We start from the raw sequence: 12,859 nt of genomic DNA, 5'->3' as shown, positions 1-12,859 counted from the left end.
TACAGTCAATACATGACTGGTGTACCACAGAAATGACTGTACATTTCTGCTTTCAAGCAGTTGAAATAGTACATGATGACAGCATTTTGCTCCACCTCTGTTTGACGTCAAAACAATTGCCCAAACAAAACGGCCTTAAAAGATGAAGGACAAGTGATCCCATAGTGCTAAATGTAACAATTGAACAAAAAAAAACTGTTTTATAAATTCTTCAGCAATTCTACTCTTTACTGACTGCTATGAAGCTTGACAATCAATCATGTGAATAGTTAATGGTTCTATATATGGAACCTGCCTGCTGTTTTTTCCCCCCAAAAGGATATAAAAGGCAGTTGAATACTGCCAATAGAGAAAGGACATGGAAAAACCCAATTTCAACATTAAATTTGTTGAATTTGTTTCAATGACGACACTGTCAAAATTAATCTGGCACTGAGATCAGCAGGGCTCACTGTTACTAGCTCCTTTTGTGGAGGGGTAGAGGGGTTGGTCTGGTAAGCTTCTTGTTGTTGGAGAGTAACAAGGACATGATCCAGTATTCTCATCTATTGAAGATGTATTTAGGCTGAACAGTGTCATTACTAGCTAAAAGTAACAGATGTGATGTTTTCTCTGCAATGTCATGTTCCATTAAAGATGGCACATGCAATGTGACTGTGAAGGTCATGTCCTACTGCGTCTTTTGTACATTTGGTCGAAATGAAATTTTCAAGGTCGGGTTACTGTACCTGAAATTGCAACATGCCGTTGCTGTTGTCTGTCCGAAAGGCGTTGTCATCCATCCACGATTTGGGGGTTAGTGTAGGTGCAGTTCGAGGGAATTTCGGGGGGGCGATGACATTGCTGGAGAAGGGTTTCTTGAGTGGAGAGATCGGGTTGAGGGGGGAAGGCACCCCAACCGCTCGCCGGGGGTCCCGGGCTTGCAGCCCGCTCCAGGGATTGGGGGCCGTGCTCCAGGTGGTGTTCTGATGGTTGTTCCAAGCCGAGGACGGCTTGCTGGTCATGATGGGCTGGTGGTTGTAGGCGCTGCGCTGGGCGAATGGAGCCTGCGGGCTGACGGGCGACCTCCGCTGCTGCTGTTGTTGTTGTTGCTGCTGCTGCTGCTGGGCTTGGTGGTGCTGTGTCTGCTGAGCCAGGCCGATCTGGGGCGAGAAAGTGCCACCGAAAACCGGGTTGACGTGAGTGAAATTCTGGAACAGCATCGTCCCGTTGACGGCCGGGATGCCCTGGAAAAAGCTATCATCCGCCGTGTTGGTGGTGCCCGTCGACCACGTACTGAACGAAGGGGACAGGGAGGTACCAGGCTCCTGGGGTTGAAAGCTCAAGCCGGGCAAGATTGGCGACTCCATCTGCGTCTTCTCTTTATTCTGGGCAGAAACCGGGGCGTTTATACTCACGGAGCTATCTTCGGACTTGGGGGTTTCTGCGGCTTCGGTGCTTTGCTCTGACCTTGGTGAAAGCTGCTGGGGGTTGCTTTTGTCCATCAGTAAATCATCCTGCATGGTTTGCGGAGCTAAAACAGGAAAAAACAAAGGCGCGTTATTAGCTGTGTTCTGGTACTTCACCGCTGGCGAAAATCCTGTATCATTGCTAGGTGACTGTAAAGCAAATGTGTAATCGCCCATTTAACCAGAGCGATGGGGGTGGGGGGGAGTAAACCAGGCAATATTAAATGCTCTTTTTTAAAAAAAAATAAGGGGCAAATAAAAAGGAATGAGTAGCAGCTTCACCCTTTCGTGTTCTGGTCCCCCCTCAGAATGAGAGATTTGAGCTGCGGGCACAGATATTCACTAATTTCGCCACGTCTTTCTTTACACCGGAACTTCAGCTCTCACCCGCAATGTGAAACTGATTCTTGTTCCTGTTCAAGAGCTTTCAAAGCCCTGTGCTAATTTGCATACGTCAATAAATAGTGCTGCGTCCTTCAGAAGGTTAAAATACGTTTTAAATTTTAAAAAAAACCATTTACAAGATCCAATATTACATTTACAGTCACGCGACATGCAGGCGATGTATATTTTTTTGCCACCAGAGCATTGTCGATTTAAATAAAACAAATGTCTGGGGTTACAGATCTGGCACCATTCTGCATTTTATTGAGTCTCGAACCCAGTTTTGGGGGGGGGGGGGGGGGGGTGGTGACGAATAATCAGCAACCTGCTTAATTTAAATAAACAGGAACCTGTTTTGTACGAAATTATCTTCATGTATTAATTTATGACTAGGCAATACTTTTAAAATACGATTTTAATACGAGAGGTGCGTCGAAATACCCTTATCGAGGCAGAACCATATTTGACACGTAACTTGTGACCTTTTTTCGCGTCTGCAATTTTGTTGACCCAAACAATATTTCGATTGCCAAAACACAGTGACATCTTAAAATGTCCTGAAAGCTCTTGGATATTGCTGGTTTACCATGCAGTATGTTTACGCCATTTATCCACAATTGATGGCTATTCATAAAATGGCTCCTTGCTTTGCATGTTATTGCAAATGGCCAAATGACGATTGGACAACTCATAATTCCATGTTTTGCTGACAAATTTAGAAAAAAAGTGTCCACAAAAGTGACATCTGTAATATTGTAAACCATTACAATCCACACGTAACAAATTCGACTCGCGTCTTTAATCTGACAGGCAAGCAGACTAAAGTGAAACGTACGCAGGTTCACATTAACTTTGCACGTGCATTTTTAACAACGCAATTAATTTTATCCCCATAAACGGACCCCCAAGGTCATTGTCAGCTCGTATCAACATTCACGTCATGTACTGTCAGGTTCGTTTTATATGGCAACATTGAGCATCAAAAAAACAAGAGAAGTATTATCCGCATGTATTTATGTTAAGCACCGTACCCGAAAAGCAAAGAAATGGTTTCTCGACAGGGCGTACATTTCAAATACACTTTTAAACAATGCACTTATCCAAACATTGTCCAACATTCCAGCTCAAATAAGAAAAACAAAACCGTGAACTTTATGTAAAATATTAACTTCAGTCAACCAACCAAATGTAAACAAGTGATACATAAAAATAAATGTTAAATACATGAATCGATGATAGCATCCTCCTTTATTTGCCCGTTTGACAAGCTGATATTCGCCATTGATTTATCATGAAGTCGTCAATTTGGGCCCTTGCAATGGTCAAGGTCACAAGAAACATATTTTTATCAATAATAGCTAGTAACGTGATTGATTTGTTCTATTCGCACAGTGGGAAACGAAGCAAATGTTAATGTCTTGCTCTCCAACTAACATTCAATTCTATTTACTTAGAATTCAGGAGGTTTCACTCTGCAGTATCTAATCTTGGATCTCACAGACTTCTTCTGATAGGTTCTCAATCGTCTCTGGATTACCGAAAACTGTTGTTACCTTGGTGTGAACCTCTGAAATAGTTTGCGGGAAGTAAAGGGGGTGTGGAATAGAAGTGCCAGTCCCTTTCCTGGTGCGCAATGCAAACTTCGAAACGCTCTACCCCAGCAGCCACAGACCAAGCCAAGCCAGCCTGTGGGATTCCATTCGTGCGCGTGCACAGGTAAACGTTACGCAGCGGTGCATGGCGGACAATGCAGTCCCGGCCGAGCTGCGCCTGCGCCGTCGCCGACGGCCTTGCTGGGGGAAATGGAACTACAGCTCCCAGCGGGCCGCGCGAGGTCCGCCGGTCTCCGCAGAGCGCACGGCGGAGCGCACTTCCGGTTGGGCTCAACGTTATTATTACCTCACAGTAAATGGAGGTCGCAGCTCGGAAGTGGTCAATTGTGTTTTGAAACAAATACACGTTTTCTCTTCAAGCAACCCCCACCCCCAATATACAGAAAAAAACACCCCATAAAGATTGGCGTATTTTCCCCCCAAGAAGACCCAAAATTAGAAGTTTAATGGGTGTTCGCCCCTACGGCTACAGAGCGCTCATCCTGCCGCCGCGGTTTCTCGGCCCAGCTTCGCTGGCTCACAGCGGGTCTCTCTCTCCGTTCGATCGCCGTGTGGTTTAGGCCGCAGAGCGAGGCCTAGCTGAAGCTTTTACATGAACCTCCTGAAACAATCGAGCGAAGGCAGTTGAAGGAGGGGGTAGATTGCTGGAAAATGTCGGGCGGCGCGGATCTGACGGCGGTTTCGATGCAGCCGCTGGATAGGTGAGTGAGAGCGGGGCAGTCAGATAACTGTGTCCCGGCGGCCCAGGTCCTGCTCCAACCCACTCACATTGACCGCCTGTTCCGCTTCAGAAAAGGTTTAAATCTCTGAGCTAGTCTAGGATAGCAGCTCGGTTTTATTTATACTTAAGTGATTGATCACTTAAAATGTAATACATTTGTTCTTCCGAGAGTAATCGCTCTCGTATTTAAGACAACTAATGCGTAAATATTGGAAGTTTACATTTTGCACGATGTATTTATAATTATTTTATTAAAATTTAATAACAGAAATTATGTTCATCTTTCTTACAATAGTCGGCTTTTGACGTTACATAGGTCATGAGTTTGAAAGTTTGTAATCTTAAGAAGTAAACAATTGTTACTGTGCCGTATAATTTAATATTTGTTGAAAGGAATTTTTCCCCCATACTTCAAGTCTATTTTATACAAATACCTTTTAAGAGTTCTATTTTCAAGATACTTTACTAGGTCTATGCGGAGATTATTTTTCAATAAATTATATGTCATAAATATATTAAGTGCATTAGAGTGCACTAAATATGTAGCTAACGTTTTGCAGTGAGTTATGATAGGAGGAAATGTTTAGTATACAATAACATCACCTCAATACGTGAACAGAAGAGAGACGTGCAGGGGTAGACTATCCAGCCTCCCAATCTGCCCCCATCATTCATTGATCTTGTCTCCATAACTTTCTGGGATAGAGAATTCCAAACATTCACTACCACTTGGGGAGGAATTCCTCTGCATCTTTTTTTCCATGCATGCCCCCTTGTCCTGTAACTATGTCCCCTAGTTTGAGATTCCCCTGCTAGCAGAAGTATCTTCTCAACATTTACCTTATCAACTAGGAGAAAGTGAGGACTGCAGATGCTGGAAATCAGAGTCAAAAAGTGTGGTGCTGGAAAAGCACAGACCGTCTTCATCCGAGGATAAAGAACTTGTGCTCGAAATGTCGACTCTCCTGCTCCTCAGATGCTGCCTGAACAGCTGTGCTTTTCCAGCACCACATTGTTTTGGTGTTACCTTTATCGGGTCCTCTCAGAATTTTGTAAGACCAGCCTTCATTCATCTGAACTTTCGTGAATAAAGACTTAACATGTTTAGTTGCTTTAGATATGGTCAACTCTCTATCCTTGTGCATCACTTTTGAACTGCCTCCAATGCCATCTAACCTTTTCTTTAAATATAGACCAATATTGTATGTAGTATTCTAGGTATGGCCTCAACATTAGCCAATACAGTTGTAACAAGACTTCCCTATTTTGAAACTCAGTTTGTGAACAACTTGAGGCCAAAATTCCAAATATGCTTTATTAATTATTTGCTGCATTTGCACGCTAACTTTGTGTTGTTTGTATAAAATGTTTAGATTCTTCTGCGCTGTGCTTTTTATGAATTTCTATTTAAATAATGGTCTGCTTTTTGATTCTTTCTGCCAAAGTGCATAACCTTGCAATGTCCCTACAATAAATGCTTTCTGATAAGATTTTGATCAGTTTCTCATCCTAATCTATATTCCCTCACAGATTCCTTAAGTCCTCTTCACGGCATTCCCTCCAACTATATTTGTATCACTAAATTCCGATAAATTATTCTCTGCCTCCCTCCTCCAAATTATAAATATACGTGGTAAATAATTGAGGGACTAGACTGATCCTTGTGGAATTCTATTCTCGATGTTCAAGATGGCAGCAGAGGAGCAAGGCTAAGCCTACGCCGTGTCTGGTCCTGTCTGCTTTGCTTTTTGTTTGCTTTTGCTCTTTTCTCTAATGTCTGGAGAGTGGCAAGTGAGGGAGGTGATTTCCAGCAATAGTGCAGCAATATAGGACGAACTGGGCATCTTCTATCCCAAAATAGGGTCTCCCGGGGATTGAGAGCAGGTCCTGGGCTAACTCCCCTGGTCGGAACTCACAGGCTGACTGAGGGACAGGTGAGCAGCTAGACCCAGAGTGGTAGTATCAGCAAAAGGGACTCTGATGAGCAGTAGTAACATCTGTGTAGGAGTTTTGAATGGGGAACAGGAGAGATGGAACCTCTGCATTCCTAAGCACATGGCGCAAGCTTGGGCACAGCAGTCATGATTGTGACAGTGGTGAAGGACTGTATGTGGTACCCCATTTCAGAGACTCTGGTCGAAGTTAGGCAGTGGACAGGAAACAAGAAGAAAGAAAGATGAACTCTATTGTAGCGAAATCTTGCATTATATTCAGTGTTTCAAGATGGTGTCTAAGCATTGCGATACTTTGCATTTTAATGCCCAAAAGCTTTCACTTATTCTATATCCATGTGACAATTAATATAAATCTAAATTAGTTATGTCTTTCCGACCTGAGATACACCCATCTCTGGTCAACACACAGAAGACAATCTACAATCCCTGCTATTGCACTATCCCCAAAGCCACGAGCTCCGATCTTGTGCAATGGTCTTTTTACGTGGTATATTGTTGAATGTCTTGCGGAAATCCAAATGCAGTACATCTTTCGTTTTCCCCTTTATCAACTCTGCTTGCTATATCCTGAAAGAACCTCCAGAAAGTTTGTCACATGATTTCCCTTTCACAAAACTATGTTGATGCTGTATGTGGGCGGCACGGTGGCACAGTGGTTAGCTCTGCTGCCTCACAGCGCCTGATACCCGGGTTCAATTCCCGACTCGGGCGACTGACTGTGTGGAGTTTGCACGTTCTCCCCATGTCTGCGTGGGTTTCCTCCGGGTGCTCCGGTTTCCTCCCACAGCCCAAAGATGTGCGGGTCAGGTGAATTGGCCATGCTAAACTTCCCATAGTGTTAGGTAAAAGGGGTAAATGTAGGGGTATGGGTGGATTGCGCTTCGGCGGGTCGGTGTGGATTGTTGGGCCGAAGGGCCTGTTTCCACACTGTAAGTAATCTAATCTAATCTAATCTTAAAAATTTGGTGTTTGATTATGTTATGCTTTTCTAGCTGTTCCTTCCTTAATAATGGACAAGGGTTTTCCCACATTAGATGTTAGGCTAACAAGCTTATAGTTTCCCACATTCTGTCTCCTTCCCATCTTGAACATGGGTATCACATTTGCAGTTTTCCAATCAATTGGAACCTTGCTAGAATCCAGTGAGTTCTGGAACATTGACTCTATTACCTTCCCTCTCTATATAGCCACTTTCTTGAAACTCTGGCATGTGTGTCATCAGGACCTAGTTATTTATGTGCCTTTAGTCCCATCAGTTGTCAAATATTTTGTACATGTTGTCTTAAATTATGTAATTTCCTAATTCTGTTATAAATTTCCCAGTTGTATCTTTCAAGGGTCCCATACTTAGTTTAGTTACTCTTTTTAAATACCTGTCAAAGCTCTTGCTGTTTTTATTTTTTTCCAATTTACTTTCTACTTTTAATTTTCTCCCTCTTCATTAGCTTTTCAATCATATGTTGGTGCTTTTTTTAAAAAAAAGTCCCAAACCTCTGGCCTACTGCTGGTTTTCGATGAATTGTATGCCTTAATTTTTGATTGGGTACTCTCCTTGACTCTTCATTGAGTCCTTCATTTTGAAGGCTCCTATCTTCTGGCTGCCATCAGTTAAATCAGTAATTGTACCTATTGAATTTGACTTGGAGGAAGCACACAAGGATACAGAATGTGCTTTCGATGAGGGACTTCAGTTTCCCATCATCCAATTGCAGAGTTTTAAGAGTCAGTCAGGTCCTAAAGGAAATGTGCTATGGATTCAGTCTAGCAGCTTTGGTGAAGGAACCAACACAAGGGGAAAAATGCACGTGACTCTTGCCAATCTACCTGTCACAGATGTCTGCCCATGACAGTCTCAGTAAAAGAGATGAAAGATTGATTGTGGAGACAAAGCCCTAACTTCACATTGAGGATGTCCTCCATTGCGTTGTGTGTCATTACCACTGTGCTAAATGGAGCAGACTTGAAGACAGATCTGGCAGCTCAAATCTGGATATCGATGATGTATTTTGGGCCATCAGAAGTAGTAGAGTTGTATTCAACCACAGTCGTAGCTGAGAAATCAACCCTAGTTCAAGGAAGACTGCAAGCCAGGAACAGCACCAGGCAAAGCTAAAAATAAGCTGGCAATCTGATGATGCTGCAACACAGGATTACTTGAAGACCAAATAAACAAAAGCCTTGTGTAATAGGCAGGTATAAGTATTCGCATAACTAATGCATCAAATCTAAGCTCTGCAGTCCTGCCACATCCACTCATCAATGTTGATGGGCAATATTTTTTTAAGTCTAACAGGAGGCAGAGGCTTTGCTAATACCCCCAACCTCAATGAATGGAGAATCTCGGCTTGTCTGAGCCAAAGACAAGGCTGAAGCACTTGAAACAGCATTTTCAATTGAAAAAATAAGTGTCTGATCCATAATCGCCTGCTCCTGACATTCTAAAATGCACAGATACTAATCTTCAACCAATTGATATGCTCTGGTAATACCAAGTAAAGGTTAAAGGCATTAGATGTTGCAAATGCAATTGTCCTGACAACATTCTGGCAATAGTACTGAAGAATTGTGCTCCAGAATTAGCTGTCCCCTACCCAAGCTGTTTGAATACAGCTATAACCAAAAGTAACTAAGTCAAGTTAGAAACGTTAACTGTGTTTCTCTGCACAGATGCCATCTGACCTATTGTGCTTTTCCAGCACTTAACGATAATATCTCGAAACAGCCAACTTTTGTAGTATCAGTTTGTGTCCTATCTAGGAAGAGTTGCTCCAACTGGTCTTTTTTGCAGATTTGTGCATACCTGCTGGCACTGGAGAGGGATCATGTGCCATCTCGTCCTTGGCCTAGGCCTTTAATATCTGTTGAATGCTGATAAATGATTATTGTACAAAAATCGGTTGTTAGTTATTTTTGTTTATATGTAACTCCATTTGTACTGAACCCTCCTCCTAAGAGTTGCATTTGAAGTGGTTGCATTGTTAAAGCAGCGCTTGTTTTTGTATTCTCAGACCCTTTTCTCTGACAGCTCAAAAAGGTTCTTTCCGCCTCGAATAGTTATTTTGGAAAATGCAAAGTCTACTTTTGTCCTGTAATTCATTGGAAGTGAATTGGCATCTTACCACTGGACTAATTATGCAATGTGAGAATTATTGAATAATCAATTATGAATTATCATAAAAGGTATTTAAGTTTCATGTTTTAAATATTTGCAACATATAATTCATGATGTTTGCCCCAATGTCTTTGTCACGTGAGTTAACTTCCAAATTGAAATTTTGTCAGGGTACTTTGTGTAAGGTGTAATCATGTCTTGTCTTTTGGACTGTATTTCACATTAGAATATCTTACTAAACTATTACTAAGTTTTTTATTGTTATTGTTAGTAGCTGACTACATGTAACAATAATTACTTAATTAGGTGGAATTTTTTAGTTCAGTTGCTGTCTCTCTGAAGCTGTAGTTTCGTGTTCCCAGTAACACCCCAGTGAATCTCAATGGTTGTACTGTCCTTGCTGTAATGGGCAATAAATGCTGCCATCACCAATCATTCCACATCCTATGAATAAAATTTCAAAAGTGCATGTTTCACATGTGTGAAATTTTAACTCTGTTCCTCACGCAGAATATTGATACAGAATAATGCCATTGTTTTGTATTCTTTATTGATAATACTTGAAGCATACAGCATGGAACAGACCATTGGGTCCATCATGTCCATGAGAACCAAGTTTCCTCAACTGAACTAGTATCATTTGTCTGTATTTGGCCCATATCCCTGTAAACCTTTTCTCTCCATGTACCTGACCATGTGCCTTCTAAATGTTGTAATTGTGCCTGCCTCTACCACTTCCTCTGGTACCTTGTTCGATGTACTTTCTGTATGAAAATGGTGACACTCTGGTCCCTTTTAAGTCTTTTCTCTCTCTCAATAAATCTCTGCCCTTTGGTCTTAGACTCCCATATCTGAGGGAAAAGATTTTGGCGATTCACTTTATCTATGCCCCTCATGATATTATAAACTTCAATAAGATTACCACTTTGACAATCAACAGTAGTTTCATGGTTATCACTAGACTTTTAATTCCAGATTTTTATTGAATTCAAACTTCACCATCTGCTACGATGGGTTTCAAACACAGATCCCTACAATCTGAGTCTCTAGATTAATAATCTCGTCATTCTAGCGGTGGGCCAATTCCTCAAATGAGTAACTGTTCAAGTTCTGCTCATAAGAAACTCCCTCTATACCTAAGATATATGAACCTTCTCTTTCCTTTGAGAAAGAGAACAAAATTGTTCACAATATTCCAGGTGTGGTCTAAATGTTGCTTCACCTTTGTTGATCTGTCATACTTAAGGAATTATGTATTAAAATTCCTTAACCTCTTCATTCATAAATACCCTTTGACATCTTTTCATTGAAGATGTACTTTTATTTCTCCCAAGTGTATAACTCTAGTTATCTGCTTTGAATCATATGTTTTCCTGAAGTTTTTGCAGTATCTCCTCAATGTTTGTAGCTTTTGACTTTGTGCTCCCTAGCTGTAAGTTCAAATTATCAAGAAGAAATGTAGTTCTACCTTCTCTTTCTATTCTCAATATGTTTATCCCAACCTTCATAAACCTACGCAATATCAGCTTGCTGTGTATCTCTTCCTGACTGTCAAATAGCATTTTATTATCCAGTTTTCACATACTGTAGGCCTGAATCTTTCTAGCAATCTTTATTGTAAGATTTATGTACAAAAGATTTGCATTTCCCTTTTTCAATTGGTCACATCAAGCCATAGTTTGTTTTGGCATACCTTGCAATTAATAACTGTCTTTGACCTTAATTAAGCCAACTATTTCTAAATGTTCAAATGGTTATACTTAATGGTCTGTCGTTGCTCATTTCACAGTTCTCCCTTTTTGAATAAAGATGTTACATTAGCTGCTTTCTAGCCATCCAGAGTCACAGTTATAGAATTGTTATGGTGCAGAAGGAGGCCATTCTGTCCATTGTGCTTGCACAAGTTTTTTAAATACATGTAATTACTTGAAATGTCAGTCTCCAATTTCCTCACTCTTGCACACTATTTCAATACAAATAATTATCCAATGCCCTCTTGAATGCCTCAATTGAACCTCCTCATTTCCAGGTAGTGCATTCCATGCCCTAACTGTTAGGTTCCCTTCTTGAGATTCTTGCACGCTTGATGCAACTACAATATGCCAATTCTGTGAACAGCCACAATTTATTTAAGCAAGTAAAAGCTTTTGGAGAATCACTTGACACTCTTTGCGATGCCTGTGGACCATGTCAAGCAAGGCTGGCTGAACAAGGGAACAACCCTACCTTTATACAGGGTTTTCCATCACAGACAGTCATGCATGCAAGCCACAACCCCCTGCCACTCCCCCCATTGTCAAATGCCAGCCAAAAACACTGTAAAGTGATTAGGTTATTCCTTAAACTACAGCATTCACAGAGTATGATTAGATTGTGGCGTCCTGCCTGCAAGACCTAAAAACACATCCCAGGACATCCAACTTCTTTTATGTCAGCAGAACAAATTAACCCTTTAACATCTCATTCCCTCCTTTATCATTCCATGATAACCAACTAAATGGGGCTGAAAAAGGCACTACCAGTTTATTCATAAGAATCTGACAGCCAGTATTTAAGCAAGTTATTGACAGACCACATAAATTGATTATAATAACAAGAGTTACTAGTCCATGCAGTCAATAGGATTCTCCCATGTGGAAAATGTGTTCACCAGTAAAGTTCTTAAATCCACAGTCCTTTTGCAACCACTCCACCCCTTCCAAGTTGAGTGGAAATGATCCAGTTATCCAAACTTTCCTTCAGTAAAGTTCAACCTGAAAACAAAATCCAGTCTGTCCTTGTACATCGCTCCATGGAGAAATCTGAATTTGTGGACAAGACTGATTAGACTTCCATCCTTGCAGAGGTGCTTCAGATGCTACCAGTGCATCGGAGCGTGAAGTGCAGCAGCTGCAACTGCAGCCGCAGCAGCAGGGTAAGTGAACGTAGTTTGTGGAATGGCAGCGGTCAGTTCTTTTGTGTGTGGTGGATAGGGAGTCCAGGCCTCTGGAGATGCAGGGATCAGTGCTGTTCTGGCAAAATCGTAGGGGCCCTATGCAACGAAGTACACTCCCAAGGCAGGGTGCATATTTCTGGGGTTAGGTGTAGCCATCAGTTTGCTTTTGGCCATCTGTTCGCCTTTGCAAATTTCATCCGGAAAGTCTGAGGATTTTTGGAATCAAATTGAATGTGTTTAATGCATTGTTTGATGTTCTGCTCCCGCTCTGTTGGTAAATATAAGAATCTCAACTGGCTGTTTTGATGTTAGCTTGATCAGTGAACCTTCATATCCCTTAAATGGTTGAAAGAGAGATGGTAAAGCTCACGTGGTTTAATATCCATAAGAAGGCTACTGACAGAGTGTCCGGGCCTCCTCCTCACCATTGTTAGCTTCATCACTTTTGGTGCTCATGCCTGGAGAGATGATTGAAACCATTATGTCCCCCTACTCTGGGCAGGTGGTGTTGGGAGAGCAGGAGGTGTAGCCAGAATGAGCGCAGTACGTTCTGGGTTAATTGTCTGTCACAAACACTGAGCAATGTGACTTGGCGCTGAGTGTGCACAATGGCTAACATTTCCAGGGGACTGGGTAAATGAAGTGGGATATGGATCAAGGTTTAGAGAGGCGAGCTTTACCTGTGAACGGA

General features: G+C 41.8%; 2 protein-coding genes and 1 pseudogene across 7 annotated transcripts in view; 1 reads left to right on the top strand and 2 right to left on the bottom strand.

Annotated features, from left to right (window-relative positions):
- The window catches only part of cpeb3 (cytoplasmic polyadenylation element binding protein 3), a 118,787-nt gene extending 115,267 nt beyond the window's left edge, over window positions 1–3,520 (bottom strand). For 2 of the 6 annotated variants that reach the window (XM_060841925.1, XM_060841926.1), the window contains exons 1-2: window positions 3,057–3,376; window positions 729–1,513 (exon numbers count right to left, since the gene is read on the bottom strand). In XM_060841925.1, the coding sequence (XP_060697908.1) occupies window positions 729–1,513; window positions 3,057–3,114 (843 nt within the window). In that variant the 5' untranslated portion in view covers window positions 3,115–3,376. The other 4 variants (XM_060841930.1, XM_060841929.1, XM_060841927.1 and 1 more) reach the window with 4 other exon arrangements.
- A 199-nt stretch (window positions 3,521–3,719) lies between these two features.
- The window catches only part of marchf5 (membrane-associated ring finger (C3HC4) 5), a 129,668-nt gene continuing 120,528 nt past the window's right edge, over window positions 3,720–12,859 (top strand). Inside the window, exon 1 of the mRNA XM_060841924.1 lies at window positions 3,720–4,146. Within this exon, the coding sequence (XP_060697907.1) occupies window positions 4,097–4,146 (50 nt within the window). The 5' untranslated portion in view covers window positions 3,720–4,096. The remainder of the gene's footprint in view (window positions 4,147–12,859) is intronic.
- Window positions 11,972–12,624, bottom strand: LOC132826111 (RNA-binding protein with multiple splicing 2-like; annotated as a pseudogene).

This window comes from Hemiscyllium ocellatum, chromosome 22 (assembly GCF_020745735.1).
Source record: "Hemiscyllium ocellatum isolate sHemOce1 chromosome 22, sHemOce1.pat.X.cur, whole genome shotgun sequence".
In the NCBI taxonomy this organism is placed as follows: Eukaryota; Metazoa; Chordata; class Chondrichthyes; order Orectolobiformes; family Hemiscylliidae; genus Hemiscyllium; species Hemiscyllium ocellatum.
This window is presented reverse-complemented; position numbering and strand designations above follow the sequence as displayed.